Source organism: Ovis aries, chromosome X (genome assembly GCF_016772045.2).
Source record: "Ovis aries strain OAR_USU_Benz2616 breed Rambouillet chromosome X, ARS-UI_Ramb_v3.0, whole genome shotgun sequence".
Lineage (NCBI taxonomy): Eukaryota > Metazoa > Chordata > Mammalia > Artiodactyla > Bovidae > Ovis > Ovis aries.
The window spans coordinates 137,727,726-137,746,502 of NC_056080.1; the positions used below are offsets into that span (position 1 = coordinate 137,727,726).

Consider the following 18,777-nt stretch of genomic DNA (forward strand, 5'->3'; position numbering starts at 1 on the left):
TAGACCTACAGGCATACATTCTGTTTAGCGATGCTTTACGTAATTCCTAGGCAGCTCTATCTAGGGCTCACCAGATAGAAAAGACTAAATCAAAATCAGGACCTCTGAAATACCTCCTCTAATAAAGAGATTATTTTTTTTTTTATATAATGTACATTTAGAGTAGATTCTAATACTGGTTAAATTAGAAAAAAAGATTATGGTATCCACACTTAATTGCACATTTAAAGGATGATTATTTTTTGCTTTCCAAATGAATCATATCATCATCTTCTAAGCTATTATGAAATAGTATATCAAATCCATTGTTGAATTAGATGACAACTAGGTATTCTAAGTTTAGGTTATAATGTTTTTCTAATACCATTATAACAAAGGTATAACGGATTTCTTAAACTAAGATTTTTTTTTTTTTTCCCACTAAGGGCAATGGCAATGCACTCCAGTACTCTAGCCTGGAAAATCCCATGGACGGAGGAGCCTGGTAGGCTGCAGTCCATGGGGTTTCTAAGAGTCAGACATGACTGAACGTCTTCACTTTCACTTTTTGCTTTCATGCATTGGAGAAGGAGGTGGCAACCCACTCCAATGTTTTTGCCTGGAGAGTTCCGGGGCCGGGGGAGCCTAGTGAGCTGCCATTGATGGGGTTGCACAGTCAGACACGACTGAAGCAACTTAGCAGCAGCAGCAGCAACTAATCAAGATATCTTATACATTATAGATTGTTCATGTGTGAAGGGAGTGACTGAGAAATGACTAGACATAAAGAAGCAAAACAGAAGTTTTCATTTGTTAAAAATATGTGAAAATTAAATATACATGTTATACGCTACATATAGTCCTGCATGAGTGGAGACACACACATACATACATATGCAGCAAGAGCTGTCATTTCTTACAGAAGAGACACGTACAGAGTGAGAAAGGCTGACAGTTAGTAACCCCTTAAGTAGGTTAATGGTGTTGAGTTAACAGACAACAATACTATGATTAGAGTGTCTCACTCTGCTCAACACACTACGGGCATTCAATAAGCACTTGTAGAATTAAATTAAAAATCACTAAAAGGTTTCCATGCATAATAATCCTTTCGCACATTAACAATAGATTTTTACCTGATTCTGAAGCAGCCTAGGGGCTCAGGGAGTCAATGTGGGTGGAACTGAGTTGGGTGCAGGGCAGTTTGTTGGTTTCATGAGCTGTTAGGTATAATTACCAATGTGAATCTAAATGCATTTGACCGAGAACAGGGTCCAATTAACTGCAATGTCAGTACATAACAGCTGTTATTCATTTGATACTTTTTTTGTAATAATCAGAATATTGAAATATGGAACTGAAGCATGTTTCTAATAAGTGATTAGGCCATCTTCAAGGTATTTTGGTCATTTCTTATGTAGTCAGCCACCTGCTCCAACATTTTCATGGTTTTCTGGCTAGTGAAGTTACATAAGGCATACATGGCAACAAGCACATACTGTGAGGAAAGCCAAATTTGTAACTGCTGGCATTACTCATATTCTACATAAGAATGATGAAATCTTATTAAATACTCAACACACTGAAGAGTTCTTACAGTTTTTGCAAACTGGAGTTTCTGCATTTGGAATGTAAGAACTCTTAATGAGATCTAAAGTATATTACCTATCTTATTTCACATATTTATTTTTGTCTCCTATTTAAAAGAATATTTTTAGTTGATGTAGAAATTTGTTTTATTGCTAAGGCAGACAGAATGAGAGTTTAGCACTTATTTCTAGTGAACTGAGGCCAGAAATGCAATTATTCTAGCATGAGGTCAGAAAAAAATTACTAGTGATAAGTGGCTCAAAGAGACTACAGGAAAAAATAACTAGAACCTTTGATTAATCTAGAGTGTATTCTGGAATTAGAATAGATGAAGCCCACTCTCCAACACTCATTTGCAGGGATCCCTTATGCTCTGAATAATGGCCCAGAGAAAATAACAAAGTCCTAACGATTTATCAGGGCTTCCCTTGTGCTCAGCTGGTAAAGAATCCACCTGCAATGCAGGAGACCTGGGTTCGATCCCTGGGTTGGGAAGATCCTCTGGAGAAGGGAAAGGCTACCCACTCCAGTATTCTGGCCCGGAGAATTCCATGGACTATATAGTCCATGGGGTTGCAAAGAGTCGGACACGACTGAGCGACTTTCACTTTCACTTCAATGATTTATCAATGATCTATACATTGTGGGCTGACTGCACGTACAAAACTATATTTAAGCGCTATGTTGCACATTTTCACCTGTGTAAAATCTGAGGCCAAAAATCCTGGGGGTTGAGGGAAGGTATTTGGGTGGGCTGTCAACTAATAAAGTTCAGAAAGATTACAGATGATAAAGACTGGGGCCCAAATGGCTTTCTATAAAATTATAAGATCAGATTAATCAGAATATCTCTTCCTCTGGGCATGCTAGTCAACTAAGATTTTTATTGTTGTATTTATTTCTATTCATAGTTTTTCATTGTATGCTCACTGAAATAGTTATTCTTATTAAGGGATAACAACATTTAACACTTATTAAATGGTAACCATGTATCAAGCAAGTGCTGAGAGACTTGCACATATTGTCTCATTTCATTCTTAAGAAAATCCTAGGAGGAGGATGGCATTTTTTTCCTGTTTTATAGGCAAGGAAGCTTCCCTGGTGGCTCAAAGGGTAAAGAACCCACCCGCAATGCAGGAGACCTGGGTTTCATCCCTGGTTTGGGAAGACTGCCTGTAGGAGGGCATGGCAACCCACTCCAGTATTTTTGCATGGAGAATCCGCATGGACAGAGGAGTGTAGCGGGCTTACAGTCAATGGGGTCACAAAAAGTAGGACACGACTGAGCAACTAAACACGGCACAAGCTGAGGATCAGAGGGGTTAGGTGAATTGCTCAAAGTTATACTGTTTAGAGGGGGAGTCAGGATTTGAACTCAGGTTTCTCTGGCTGTGAAGGAAAGGAGACAACTCTGTAATTGCAGGCTAAACAACTGAAGGGTCTAACTGAGATGACTGGTCATTGGGGTGGGGGGTCACAGAGTCATCTGACTGAGTGTAATGTATCATTTGACGGTTGTTATTGTGGGAGCTGCTCTTGTACCTCAAAGCCTTAACCCAGTGCTTGAATTTAGAAATTTGAGAACTGTTTATTGAATGAATGGCAGCAGTATGTCATGATGTTGCCTAAACTGGACCTAAAGATATTTCACTAAAATAATAATAAAATCCCAAATGTACACTACTAAATACCTTGGGTCGTTAAAGCTTTAAGGCCCTGGGCAAAACTTCACTGGCTAATTTTATTTGTGGAATTCTCCCCCACCCCACAACACACACACACACACTCACATACCACATATTTCCATTGAGAAAAATAAACCTAGATAGCAAAGAGAGAAAGTTTTTATTTTGAATAAATGGATTTCTGGAAATGTTTGTTGATATAGGGAGCAAGGCAATTTAAGTAAATGGAATATCAACCAGATATTCTTTTTTTTTCTTCATTGTGTAATCGCTAGGTTGTGTCCAACCCTTTGTGACCCAGTGGACTGTAGCCCATCAGGCTCCTCTGTCTACGGCATTTCTCTGGCAAGAATACTGGGGTGGGTTGCCATTTCCTCCTCCAGGGGATCTTCCCAACCCAGGGATCGAACCTGCGTCTCCCACACTGGCAGGCACAGGCAGGCAGATCCTTTATTGCTGAGCCACCAGGGAAGCCTTGTTTCTTCATAAACAGGGCTTATTGTTAGGTCACTGTTTTGCTTTGCATTAGCATCTATGAGTTGCTCATTATCACTTGTAAAATATGATAGAATGTGGCACCTAGTTTGTCTCAGAAATTCATATTATCAGGGGTGCTTCAATACTGTGCTATGCTTTGTTGCTCAGTCATGTCCGACTCTGTGACCCCATAGACTGTAGCCCGCCAGGCTCCTCTGTCTGTGGGGATTCTCCAGGCAAGAATACTGGAATGGGTTGCTACGCCCTCCTTCAGGGGATCTTTCCCAACCCAGAGATCGAATCCAGGTCTCCCACATTGCAGGCAGATTCTTTACCATCTGAGTCATCAGGGAAGCCCAAGCTTTAATACTGCTTGGGATTAATTCTGTTATTTATAGATATTCTAATCTTTACTATTGGTTACTATAATTTAATGCCTAGGGTATGACATTTGGAAATATAATTTTGATCCATCCAGGTTAAAATAATGTGAAATGAATTAATTAACTTATACAATCATTTTAAAACTCAGAAAACTAAAATTGCTATCCACCACTAATGACAGAGCTTAAATGTTTAGGTTTATTGGTTAAAATTTGCTTATTCACTATCAGAAGACTGATTTATCATCAAATCTGACTCAGGTAGCTGTCCTTATAATCATACTAGAAGTAAACAGGTAATTCTAATTTCCATATAATCTTATATGAGGAGAAACAAAACTGTTCCTGATTAAATAATATTTGCATAAGAATCACACTTGGAGTTTCCAATTTCAAAACACCCTTTTTGAAATGCATTTATTTTTATTGCTTCCTGTTAGTCCTTGCAATTAATTTGCTGAGTTCCAGAAACATGAAATGAAAGAGATTTATTCACAAATATTACAAATATTTGATAAGCTTTCTTACTTTACTTACAAAATTAATTATTTTTCATGATCCCTAAATTAATTATCATCTATATTAATACAATCAAAGGTTGGAGAATGTAGATTATGCCAAGTACTTTGCATAGTTTACATACTATTACACACATTTTAGAGTACATTTATTGATTTAGCATATGTTTGGCTGCATTTAAATTAGCTTTCTCAATTTTACATTTAAATAAATGATGTATTACTGTGCATGCTTTAATTAAAATTATTTGTGGAATGGCGTAATAAATGTTGGTTGGATTAATGAAATAACCTAAGATGTCAAAACACATCAATATATATTTATATATTGATGAAACTTTGCTGTTCTTAAAAAGTCTATACAATATTGTAAAGTATTTAGCCTCCAATTAAAATAAATAAATTTATATTAAAAAAAAAGTCTAGGCCATCCATTTGCAATCCATTGCTTCCAACACCAAATGCCTTTTTTCCCTCCATCTCTTTTATGAAAATTTTCCTTCATGTATCACCTTCTATAACTGCCACAGGTTGCAACTCCTTTGAAAGGAACATCAGAAATGAGCTAACTCCTTTTTTTCTTCACCTTTGACTGTTTTCTTCCAGCTATATCCACCTTGTGTTCAACTCTTCTTTCTTGTATTCTGGCTCACTACCTGGGTAATCTCTGAACAAATTCCTATAATCACCTTGACTCTCCTACCTCATCACATCACAACCCATCATCTGACTTGCAAGACTCCTCACAAGTCTTTCCAGCAGTCTTCCTATTTGTCCAAGAGTTTCCAATTTCAAACTCTCCTCTGTCAATGATGAAAACGAGGACAATGAGAACCTGAGAAAATATTTACTGAACATTGAACTGTTTATCAGAGACCAATGACATCAACATGTAATTGATAGACTAGAGTATTAGCGACATCAGTCTCTGTGGATTACCTCATTTGACCCTCACAATAACAAAGAATGTTCTATTACTCTTTCTTATAGAGGAGGATATTAAGGCACAGAGAGATGAAAGCCCTTGTCAGAGATTATATGGGTACTCAGTTGTAGATCTAAGGCCTAAACTTAGGACCCATCCTTGTCATCATTTGATGTACTTCCCTGTGGGCCACTGAACAGTTCCTCCATGAGGCCTTCCACCTGCCATGCTGACATGTGCCAATGATGGCATTAGTCCCATTTACTTGAATAGTTTCACCCCTGGTTAGCCAAATATTACCCATCCTTCAGCATCTAGTTCAGTTGATACATTCAGAGACCACAGATGTTAGTGAACTATGTGAAAAAATAGTTCAACTATTTTTTCTGCTTCTTGTGAAACCTTACATCATTTTACCAGATCTCATTGATCTCTCCTTTAAGATAGTCTGAAGTAATCTCTATTACATATCAGTACACTGTTTGCTGGTTCAGCTTTATCACATCTGAAGAGTAGCACAATATTTCGCCTCAAAATATGCCACTGTTTCAAGCTGAAGGTAACTGAGAAGAAGCAGATGCCAGAAAAACTCTCAGCCCTGTAGCTATCTGCCTAAAAGCAGGACATAAATTTGTGAAGGTGTCCCTCTGTTACTCTTTACCAGGAATAAAGAGAAGTTATTCATCAGAGACTGTTCTAGATAGACTGTTATCCTTTCAGAAACAGCACCAGGGGAACCTACGTAACAGTTTACCCACTAGCTCTCATCTTCCATTAGTTTCTTCATATATGTACGTTCCCACAATTGGCCACACTAGAAACTCAAAGTTTCTCTCATCTAAAAACTTCTAAAAATGTATTATTCTTTTGCTAAGATGATATATAAGCCTAAGTTCTAACCACCCTTTTGAGTTACTCATCACTGAATGCTCTTAGGTATATGCATGAAGCATGTATTAATAAATCCAATCATTTTTCTCCTGTTAATCTGCCTTTTGTCCATGTAATTTATAGGGCCCCAGTCAATGAACAGTTTTTTCTCCCCTACACATCTCTGACAAAACTATAAACTAAAAAGGATGGGGACTATGTCTTGAACTTTTTTCTGAATTCTTCAATGAGCACAAAATGACTCATTATCAGCAGCAGCAAGAATTGTCTAGGCTCTGTGTTATGTACTACACTTATATCTCATTAAATCTTCACAAAAACAATAGGAGGCAAATGCCATTATCCTCTATTATGAATGAGGTCACTGAGGCATGAAGAGATGAAGGAAGAGAACAAGGTCATAAAGCGAGTAGGTGGCAGAGCTAGGACTGATCTCCACTTTTGTAATGTAGAGATTTTAATAACTTTTTAGTCATGTCACTTAATGTTTACAAATGATGGTCTCTTTAATACATACCCATGTCTTTTTTCTCTTTTACAATAAAAAAAATACTATTTCTTATCATGGCCTTTGCCTTTGGATCTCTAATTCTTTCAAAATGGAGCCTTGAAACATGGCTTTTTTTTTTTTTTTTTGAGACATGGCATTTTTTAAATGGATTTAACTGCAAAGATGTAATTCTCTGGCTGCTTGGTTTCCGTGATATCTTTACTTAATATTAAGCTTGGTTGATCACATCTAAATTATAGAAATAATCTTTTGTGGTTGCTTTATCCCATTATTCCTCTGGATAATTAGATTCTAAAATATTTCCTCATGATGAATGTATATAATTTTGCATGCTAGATAAATACGTCTTGTTGTTGTTACTCATTAGTTATATGGGATCACAGGAGATTTTTTAAATGGGATGGGCTGACAATTTTGCAAAGTTCATATGAAATAGAAACTTTACAGAAAAAGTATCTGTGTTTTAAAAGTCATTTGCAATTTTCAAAGGACTTTGTTTACCCAAGGACTCCTTACTTGACTACCTTTGTACAGGTAAGATTTCTTCATTCCAAATGTATCTATCTCCAGTCACATGTGCATGAACTATCTCTACAGCTTACATTATACGCAGCTCACAATGGTAATGCAATGTTCTATATCAGTTCTTGCAGTGGAAGATGGATAACACTGTTATAACTGGACACATTTACAAGTTCTTTGAGTCACTTTCAGATGGCACTTCATTCTCATGTCTTCCATGGATTCACCTTTTATGTAGTTCCATCATGCCTCCTCCCAGACTCAAAGAATGTCTGAAACTGACTTCCACCTAGTTAACAGTAGTATCTTTTACAAGATACTAAGAAACTCACTTACACTGAATGCCGTTTTGATACCTAGTTACCAAACTCTGTTCTTATTCTTTCTTTTCTGCATCATTGATCTTCTAAAGATTATATAATTTCAATGGAAGGATCTCTTTTTAAAACATATTTGTAAGTACTAACACGCATATACTCTAATTGTCAAATAATATTTACAATAAACAATAATAAGAAGATGTGAGAGTTGGACCATAAAGAAGGCTGAGCACCAAAGCACTGATGCTTTCAAACTGGAGAAGACTCTTGAAAGTCTCCTGGACAGCAAGGAGATCAAACCAGTCAACCCTAAAGGAAATCAATCTTGAATATTCATTGGAAGAACTGATACTGAAGTTGAAGCTCCAATACAAGCTGCCTGATACAAAGAGCCGACTCATTAGAAAAGACCCTGATTCTGGGAAAGATTGAGGGCAGAAGAAGGAGGTGACAGACGATGAGATGGTTGGATGGCATCACCGACTCAATGGACATGAGTTTGAGCAAACTCTGGGAGATGGTGAAGGACAGGGAAGCCTGGCGTGCCGCAGTCCACAGGATCACAAAGATTCGGGTACGACTTAGCTATTGAACAATGAAGGACATTTGCTACATATGGGCCACCAATCAAGAACCTAATGATGAGGTCAAACTGGAGTTAAGTTGGACCTCTAACCCAACATGCCTGGTTTCCCTTCACCATGTGAAGGGACAGATGTGTATACATGGAGAATGCCATGTGAAGACTTAAGTTATGCTGCCACAAGCCAAGGAACTAACAGAAACAAAGAGCGAAACCTGCAATGGATGGATCCTTCCCTAGTGTCCAGAAAGAGCAGCACCCTGCCTATACCTTCATTTCAGATTTCTGTCCTCCAGAACTGGGAGACAATGAACCTCGTTCTAAGCCATCCAGTTTGTGGTATTTTCTTATAGAAGGCCTAGGAAAGTAATAAGCTTGCATGCCTGCGTGTGTGCTCAGTCGTGTCCGACTCTTTGCAACCCCATGGACTTAGCCTGCCAGGCTCCTCCGTCCATGGGATTCTCCAGGCAAGAATACTGGAGTGGGTTGGAATTTCTCCCTGCAGGGGCTCTTCCCAGCCCAGGGATCAAACTCATGTCTCCTGCAGCTCCTGCATTGGCAGACAGATTCTTTACTACTGAGCCAGCTGGGAAGCCTAGGTAACTAATATATCCTAACTTTAATAATCAAAAACCAATGATTCTCAAGTCTGTCTTTCTCATCCAAACCTTTCCTGAGTTTCATATGCACATACACAATAGCTTCGTAGATATTTCCCATCTTTACAATGTTTCTTAAAATGACACGAGATTCAAAATGTCACCTGTCATGTAATCCTCCTGATGAAGTCTGCTCTATTTGTTAATTGTTTTTTCTTTATCTATTAAATTGATTTATTTATTAAAGAAGGTACCACTTTCTTCAATGCCCCCTTCCCTTAATTCTCTCATCTAAAATTTTCAGGGTCAGTCAATTCTACATTTTAACAACCCTCTGGTGATGGTTAATTTTATGTGTCAGCTTGGCTGAGCCATGGTATCCACGTATTAGTTCAGACTAATGAGGGTGTTTTTGGATGAGATAAATATTTAAGTCAATGGATTTTTGAGTAAATCAGATCGCCCTTTGTAATGCAGGTGGGCCTCATCCAATCAACTGAAGTTCTGAATAGATCAAAAAACTGATCGCCCCTGAGCAAGAGGGAACTCTACCAGCAGATTGCCTTTGGACTTGAACTACAACATGGCCTCTTCCCTGGCTCTCCAGGGTGTCATCCTACTCTGCCGACTTTGGACATGCCAGCTTCTATAATCACATGAGCCAATTCCTTAAAATAAATCTGTCTGTACAAATCCACAACCTACAGAATAGAACACACTTCTTACTAGAAACTTCTGTAACGGCACTACCACTGCATTAATTCAGGCCACCATCATCTCTTGTCAAAACTGCGATAACCTCTTAACTTCTGTTGTCTCATGCTGTTCCCTTTTCAGTCCATTCTCTATGCTTTTGTCAAAATGATCTTTCTGAGAAACCTATGAAAGCACATTAACTTTCTATTTAGAAACATTCATAGATTTACCATAGCTCTCAGTGTAAGACCCTTAGCATAACCAAGAGAATGCACAACCTGTCCCCTACCTCCTGCAGCCTCTTCTCTCAGTACTTCTCCATGCACGTAAGGGAGCTATTACTCAGTGCTATTCTACTGATTCTGTCACTTAAGGGAGAACTTCCTGCAAATACCCACTGCCATGCTGTGCCCTAGTCCTTTCCCTAATTAAGTGATTGTCAGTTAGGACCTGTTCTTTTCATCCTGATTATGAAACTTGCTTGCTAAATTAGGTTGATACTATCTTATTTTTACCTTGGCAGTTTACTTTTTTGTTTTTATTATTTTTAAAATGTCCTGGTGGCTCAGACATTAAAGAATCTCCCTGCAATGCAGGAGACATAGTTTTGATCCCTGGATTTTGAAGATCCCTTGGAGAAGGGAATGGCTACCCAGTCTAGTATTCTTGTCTGGAGAATCCCATGGACAAAGAAGCCTGTCAGGCTACAGTCCATGGGGTGGCAAAGAGTTGGACACCACTGACCAACTAACACTTTCCCCTTTCACCTCACAGTGATGTACAATATTGTGTTAGTTACAATTGTGTGTTAGTACAGTGCAGTGATTCACTTATATGTGTGTGTGCCAGTGTGTACACATACACACACAGGCACACACACACAGACACACACATATATATATGGCAAAAGATATATCCCACCCAATTCAAATAGACAGAAAATAACTAGGCTTGGGGAAATGTCCTCATGACCTTTGCCACGGGCGGGACTCCTCCTGTTGGCTCCCGGCAGGGAAAGACCTCATCTTTAACACAGATTGTATGGAGTGGGCATGAATCAGCAAAGAAACAGAGAGTGAAAGACACCTCAATCTCCACACCTTGAAATGTGTGTGTCTGTGAGTGTATGTGTGTACTTGTGTTTGGGAAACCCAAATGTTGCACTGAGATTCTGCCTCACTCAAAATTAGGGATGTTGGCATATCTGTGCATTGACTTGCAAGAGCTTTTATGCTCCATTTTCCTCTGAGTAAATCAGTCATTTATTGAGAATATAAATATATATATATATATATATGTATATTCTTTTTCACATTCATTGCCATTATGGTATAATCCAGGATACTGAATATAGTTCCCTGTGCCATAAGTGGGACCTCGCTGTTTATCCATTCTGTATACTTTTGTCTTTTAAAATTATGCTTATTTCCTGGGCAAAAAAATAAACTGTAGTCACTTTCTAAAAATTTGCATGTATTTTAAAGGTATAAAGAAAATGGTAGCAACATCACTTTTGAAGATTTGCCAAATATCACTTTAGAAGATTTATGGCAGAGTAACTTATAATGGGGCTTCCCTGGTGGCTCAGATGGTAAAGAATCTGCCTGCAATGAAGGAGACTGGGGTTCGATCCCTGGGTCGGGAAGATCCCCTGGAGAAGGGAATGGCAACCCACTCCAGTATTCTTGCCTGGAGAATCCCATGAACAGAGGACTCTTTGCGACCCCATGGACTGTAACCTACCAGGCTCCTCTGTCCACGGGATTTTCCAGGCAATAGCACTGGAGTGGATTGCCATTTCCTTCTTCAGCAGATCTTCCCGACCCAGGGATTGAACCAGGTCTCCTGCATTGTAGACAGACGCTTTACCGTCTGAGCCACCAGGAAAGTCCTCAATTATAATAAATACTTATAATTAAAAATGTATAACAATAATTAATAATTAACTTTGGCCACAGACTGCCTAGGATCAGATCTTGGTTCTACCTCTTACTCTCTATGTCAACTTGGACAACTCCCTTAACTTCTCTGTGCCTCAGTTTCCTAATCTTAAAGTGAGATAGTAATACTCTTCTATTAGGGTTTTGTGAGGATTAAATATATTCAAATACATAAAATTCCTAGAACAGTTCCTGATACACAGTAAGTACTGTATGTTTGCTGTTGTTGCTGTTGTTATTGCTATTATTATTTGACAATGGCATTTATAAGTGCAAAGATGCTATTACCAGACTATTTAGACTCTAATCTTGCTGCTAATACTTTCTATTTGTGTGACCTTGGCAAGTACTTAATTTCCATGAGCTTCAGTTTCCTTGTCTGTAAAATGAGATAATAATAGCATCTGTCTCATAGAGATGTTATGAAGATTAATGTACTTAGAATATGTGAAAGCCTTAGAACAGTGCTTGGCACATGGTAAACATTATACAGTGCTTGCAATTCTGAATATCATATATTTAGAAACAGGTGGTTCATATTAATCATATTATCTTGCATCCTGTTCAGATTTTGTTTTTAAATTTTCTAACCCTCAGTGGCAAAGGCTATGCTTTTTCATTATTCAGTTGCAGGTACCTGATGTTGACCACTTTCTTTCCTTACCCTCTCTTCTTTAAAAAGAAAACAAAACCAAAGCAAAAAAAAAAATTACCTTTTCTATGCAGTCATTCTTGCTAACCAAGAAAACAACTTATTTCATACTATGTGGATATACCAGTATTTTGTTCGTAGGCTCACAACTGGACAAGGTGTTTTCTCCCTATTTTTTTTTTTCAGCTTTTAATAGTGCTGTCAATATCCATTAAGACGTGAAACGTTCGAGATCCCAAGGGAGGGTGTTAGTCATTACTGTACTATCAATAGGCACGTGCCAATAAAATAAAATTAAAACCATAAGGCTCATCATCCCAGACCAGTGTTTCTCTTTTCATCTCAGTCATTCAGAACATATATAATTTGATTAAAGATATGAAAAGAAAAAGAGTGTTGCAACAACATATTACCTTGCATTGGCTATCAAAAATCTTGTGTTCAGTGTAGGATGACAAGAAATAAAGATAATAATGAGAGATGTTTGATAAAGTTAACTAATAATATGGTAAATTTTCTACCCAGACCATAATTATTCAGTTTATAATTTAAAGTTAATTAAGTGCAATTATTTTACACTTCAGATGTCTTTTTTTTTTTAAATGGAAGCACTTCATACCTTTGTTTATATCAATGAGTTGTTTCTTTTTCTTCTGGCGTTCCAACTTTTCTTGTTCAGCTTTCTCTTTTGCAAGCTTTGCCCTCCTAGTCTTCTCTTCCAGTTCTTTTCTTTTGTTGTTTTCTTTCACTGCTTCCTGTACATATAAACAAAGTTAAACATTCTTACATTGTGTATATATTAGAGGAGTTGTGTACTTTAAAAATTCTATATACACATGTGTAGATGTTCAGAGATGGAACAGTGTTATAGCAGCTTTTAGGTATATGTGCATGTACTTTTGAGAGGATGAAATAAGCCTAAGATATTTCTTCTTGAAAAAAAAAAAAAAAACGTATACTCAGGATTAAATTGCTGTTGCCTGGGGAGCTAGAAAATTAGAAACATGAATATTTACAGATTTACCAATAAACATTCTGTCTCTGTTGTTGAAATATGAAATAGTTTTGATACACAAGAAAAAGTTTAATAGGGAAATATGTTTAGCAGGTATTCCACCACTTTTTTTTTTTATACTTTCCCCTTTCCTGAAAAATGTTTTTTTTAAACCAACTGATAAGATTTTTGTGAAGAAAAATGAAATACATTTATAAAGTACTTAGAACACTTAGTCTACGACAATGATGGTGGTGGGCGTGGTAGTGGTCATCATTACATCTAATGGTGCAGGACATGAAGCAATCAGCCATACTGTCACAGGAAAGACAAACCTGCAAGTTTAAAAGCATTTACACGTCAAGATCTTAAGGAATGCTTAAATGGACTTCCAGCTATTTGTGTGTTTTATTTTGTATAATGTGTGGAACTCAAGGTAATCAGTACATTTCAGCAGACAGTATGGGATAAAGTTAGAGTAAACAGTTCAGCTGGACTAATAGTAGTTTAGAGAAGAGGCATTTTAGAGAAATCTCTATTACAGAGACACATCAACTGCAAGTTCCTTCCATCAAAATGTTCTGCTTTTCTTTTTCCTATTCTGAATCATTAGACCTATTTCACAGCATGTACCAACTATTTCACAAAAACTGTTTTGTTCCAAAAAGCCCAAAGAAGAAGACTCAATGACAAGAATACATCTACAAGGCTTGGCCTGGAGGTACCCATATTGAAATATTTTCTCTGATATTAAAAGATATAATAATTTTCATTTAGTTTTTTTCCCTGCATTTCAATTTTATTTTTTAATAAATTTATTTATTTTAATTGGAGGTTAATTACTTTACAATAAACCTTTATTTGTATTTATTTATTTGACTGTGCCACGTCTTAGTGGCAGCATGAAGGATCTCCAATTTTCGTTGAGGCATGAGGGATCTTTTTTTTAGTTGAGGCATGTTGGAATCATTAGTTGGAGCATGTGGGATCTTAGTTCCCCAACCAGGGGTTGAACCCACGCCCCCTGCAATGGGAGTATGGAATCTTAGCCACTAGACTACCAGGGAAGTCTGTATAATCGTTTTCAAGAGCCTTTAAAAAGCACTTTCAAAAATATTCTTCTGATTTTCAAGAAGTATTGGTACCTCTCCCTTCTACTCCTGCTATCACACTAGCACACCTAGAATTATGCTAAGAGCACAAAATACTCTGGCTCCTGTAGACAAACTCAAAGACTTACCACTTAAACCTGAATAACAGAATCATAATTTTGGAGCAGAGTTTCTCAGCTTCAGCACTGTTGTCATTTGGGGCAACGGAGTTCTTGGTTATAGGCTTCCCAGGTGGCTCAGTGGTAAAGAATCCACCTGCCAAGCAGGAGACGTAGGTTTGATCCCTGGATTGGGAAAGTCCCCTGGAGAAGTAAATGGCAACCCACTCCAATATTCTTGCAGGGAAAGCTCATGGACAGAGGAGCCAATGGGCTACAGTTCATGGGGTCACAAAGAGTTGTATACAACTTAGCGACAACAAGAAATTCTTTGTTGGGGGAGTGCCTTGTGTCCTATAAGATATTTAGCAGCACTCTTGACCTCCACTGACTAGATGCCGGTAGCACCTCTTTCTGGTTGTGACAGACAAAAATGTCTCCAGAAACTGGCAGATGTTACCCAGGTTGAGCACCACTAACCTAGGGGGTTTTATAGAAATTAATTTATTCACCAACAATTGAAAGTTCCCTGTTCCTCTGAAAGCATCTTCTTTTTGCAGATATGGAAACTGAGTTCTGAATGAGTTTAACTACGTGTCTAAGGTCACACATTTATGTAATTGCAAAGTTGAGAAAAGAACTTACGTCTCTTCTCAGTGTTAAATGTTTGTTTGATTCTTTGAGGAAGAAAAGATACTGTTTATCCACATTGGTGGATGTACATTTTGGTGTATGACACCAAAAGCACAAACAACCAAAGAAAGAAACAGATAAATAAAACTTCATCAAAAGTAAAAACTTTTATCTATCAAAGAACATTGTCAAGGGAACTCCCTGGTGGTCCAGTGGTTAGAACTTGGCACTCTCACTGCCAGGGCCTGGGTTCAATCCCTGGTTTGGGTACTAAGGTCCTTCAAGCTGTGTGGTGCAGCCAAAAGGGAAGGGAAAAAAAAAAAGAACACTGTCAAGACAGTGAAGAGATAACCCACAGAATGGGAGAAAATATTTGTAAGTCGTATATCTGATAGGAATATATCTGATAGGAATATATAAAAACTTTTACTATTCAACCATAAAAAGACAAATAACCCAACTAAAAATGGGCAAAGGATTTAAATGGACATTTTTGTAAAGAAGATATAAGTATATGAAATATATTATTTAAATATATATAAATATATATAAATATATTGCCAATAAGTATATGAAAAGACATTTGATATCATTAGTCACTAGTGAATTACAAATCAGAATCACAGTGAGGTACCACTTTATGAATACTAAGATGGCTATAATAAAAAAACAACAAAACAGATAATAACAACTGAGGAATTGGAAAAATTTGAATGTCTTGCATTACTCGTGTGAAAGTAAAACAGTGAGTCATCTTGGAAAGCTGTCTGAGTTCTTCAAAATGCTAAACATAGAGTTACAATAGGCACCAACGATTCCACTTCTGGATATATATCCAGGAGAAAAGAAAACACATGTTCATACAAAAACTTGTGCTAGATTTTTCATTAGAGGCATTATTTCCAATAGCCAATAACTGGAGACAACCCAAACGCCTATCAACTGATAAATGGACAGACAAAATATGGTACATACTGTTTATGGAATATTATTCGACCATAAAAAGAATAAAGTACTGATACATGCCACAGCATGAATGAACCTTAAAATATTATGCTAAGTGAAAGAAGTCAAACACAAAAGGCCACATATGGTAAGATACCATTCATATGTAGTGTCCAGAATAGACCAAATCCATGGAGAGAGACTATAGGTTGACAGAGGAGGAGCAGGAATGGAGAATGACTGCTAATGAGCATGGGGCTTCTTTTTGGTCATGATGAAAATGTTCTGCAATTATGTAGTGGTGATGGTTGCAGAATCTTGTGAATATATTAAAAAGCACTGATTTGGTTCTTCAAAACGGTGAATTTTATGAGATGTAAATTATATCTCAATAAAAATTAATGAAATAAAAAATAAGTATTTGAAAAAGACAGGATTGAAATAAAATTGTAACTTAGAAAAAAGGTAACATACATTCAGGCTCTGATACTAACAAGTGGCATGATCTTTGGTAAGTAACATAAGAGGAGGTGAGCAGCAGAAGAGAGAAGGGAGGTTAATGCTTGTGTATATTTTATTACCAGTCAGATTTCTGATCTGGTGAACCATCAGCCAACATGTGGATGGACGCTTCCATTATCAGTCTACTGGACTATTTAGGTGTTGAGTGCTGTCATTTATTATGAAGATAGAAAAAACTGGTAACTTGCAGTTGTATTTCTTCCTTGTCCTGATAATAACAGCTATTTTTTAATGGAAAATTATTACATGTCAGGTATTTAAAGTAAAGAACTTCAGATATATATAAAAAACCTACAAAACAATTAGTATTTATCATTTTACAGATGGTAAAACTGAGGTTCAGGTAGGTTAAATGAGATGTCCAAGGCTCTGCTGCTGCTGCTGCTGCTAAGTCACTTCAGTCGTGTCCGACTCTGTGCGACCCCATAGATGGCAGCACACCAGGCTCCCCGGTCCCTGGGATTCTCCAGGCAAGGACAATGGAGTGGGTTGCCATTTCCTTCTCCAGTGCATGAAAGTGAAAAGTGAAAGTGAAGTTGCTCAGTCGTGTCCAACTCTTCGCGACCCCATGGGCTACAGCCCACCAGGCTCCTCCATCCATGGGGATCTGCAGGTACTTAAATACCAGAACCACATATGTTCGCTCTCATTACCAGGATGCCTTCCAAGTAAAGTTGTCAGATAAAAAACAGGACACTCAGCTAAATTTGAATGTCATATAGTATTTCATTCTCTTTTGTGACTGAGTAATAACATGAATTTAATTTTTTCTTAGTTTAAGTATATCCCATTCAATACTTAGCATATACTTATATTAAAAAATTTCATGCAATAGTTGGGACATCTTGATACTAAAACTCATTCATTATCCATGCAATATTTGGGATATATTCATGCTAAGAAAATCAGGTAATACATGGGACACGTTGATAACAAAAGATTTTAGCATAGTTTATCTGAAATTCAACTTTAACTGGACATCCAGTATTTTTATGTGAAAAATTTGGTAACCTTATTCCCAAGACTGTTGATATTTTTATAAGTATTCTTTTGTAGACTAAGATTATATAATGAAGATAGTAGAATAATTATAAAAATACAAAAAAGCTCAAATCTAAACTATACTCTGAGAAAAGAAATGATATAGATCATTGATAGGCATTATGTGGTTCATGAACTTGACTCATACTATTTCTATAGCATTCTTCACATTTTGTTTCTTTTATTTCTTAAAAATAAAACTAAAAAAAGTTTATATAAAAATCTAAACTAATACAATTTAGAAGAAAATCAGTCAATAATATCACTAAATCACTAGTAGAAAAATTCATCATAGGGGAGTGGGTTAAATTTCTATATGAAAGGGAGACTTGCAACTGGCATTTCTAAAACACCATGAATGTGAGTCTATAAACAATGAAGCAGACCAAGCAATAGGCCTATCAGTTGACATCTTAAATGTTTCAGGAATAAATTTAACTACGAAACAATCACAGAATTTGAAATGGCACAATGGCGTAATCTTAAAGAGACCGAAACAAAGGGGAAAATAATTTCTGTGGCTTGGCAATAATAGAAATGAATGCAGACATCTACAGAAGCATGTACTTTTCAAGCAACACAGACTGTGGAGTAAGATTCAGTTCTGATATCACCAATCCTGCCTTCATGAAGAAGCATCAGGCTAAAAAGAAGATCCTATTCTTCTTGATGCTTTTACTCTTTGGCTCTGGCTTTAGGAAATTAGAGATGGGAAACACATGCCTATTTAATGATCTCTACATAGGAAATAAATTTACAATGAGAAAGGGAAATCTTAACTATGGTTTCATACCAGCAATCTTTAATTTTACTAGAGAGAAAGATAAGAAATTTCAAAAATTTTGAAATTTTGGTTAACTCTCCAAAAAATATGAAAACTGATGAGAGAACTCTTTTGAGGGATGGGATGTATTTTTTTCATCCTAATTCTTATAAAACAAAATCCAAATAATTAAAAGAATAAAAGCAACAGGAGCAAATTTGAGATTGGAATTTTTAAAAAACCTTTAAGTAATTGACTGTGATTAACAACACTTTATATCTGTTGAGCCTCACTAAACATTTTAAATGCTAACTTGTCTACTTCAACAAGATGCTCGAGTAGGCATCAGTCATTATTTCTTAGGGTTGGGAATGCCAACTGATTAGATTCTGTCAATG

At 36.9% G+C, this 18,777-nt stretch overlaps 1 protein-coding gene across 6 annotated transcripts in view; it reads right to left on the minus strand.

Annotated features, from left to right (window-relative positions):
* Nucleotides 1-18,777, minus strand: part of DIAPH2 (diaphanous related formin 2) — a 1,000,797-nt gene that overhangs the window by 222,078 nt on the left and 759,942 nt on the right. For all 6 annotated transcript variants that reach the window (XM_060407239.1, XM_060407237.1, XM_060407238.1 and 3 more), the window contains one exon: nucleotides 12,891-13,026. In XM_060407239.1, coding sequence (XP_060263222.1) covers nucleotides 12,891-13,026 — 136 coding nt within the window. The remainder of the gene's footprint in view (nucleotides 1-12,890; nucleotides 13,027-18,777) is intronic.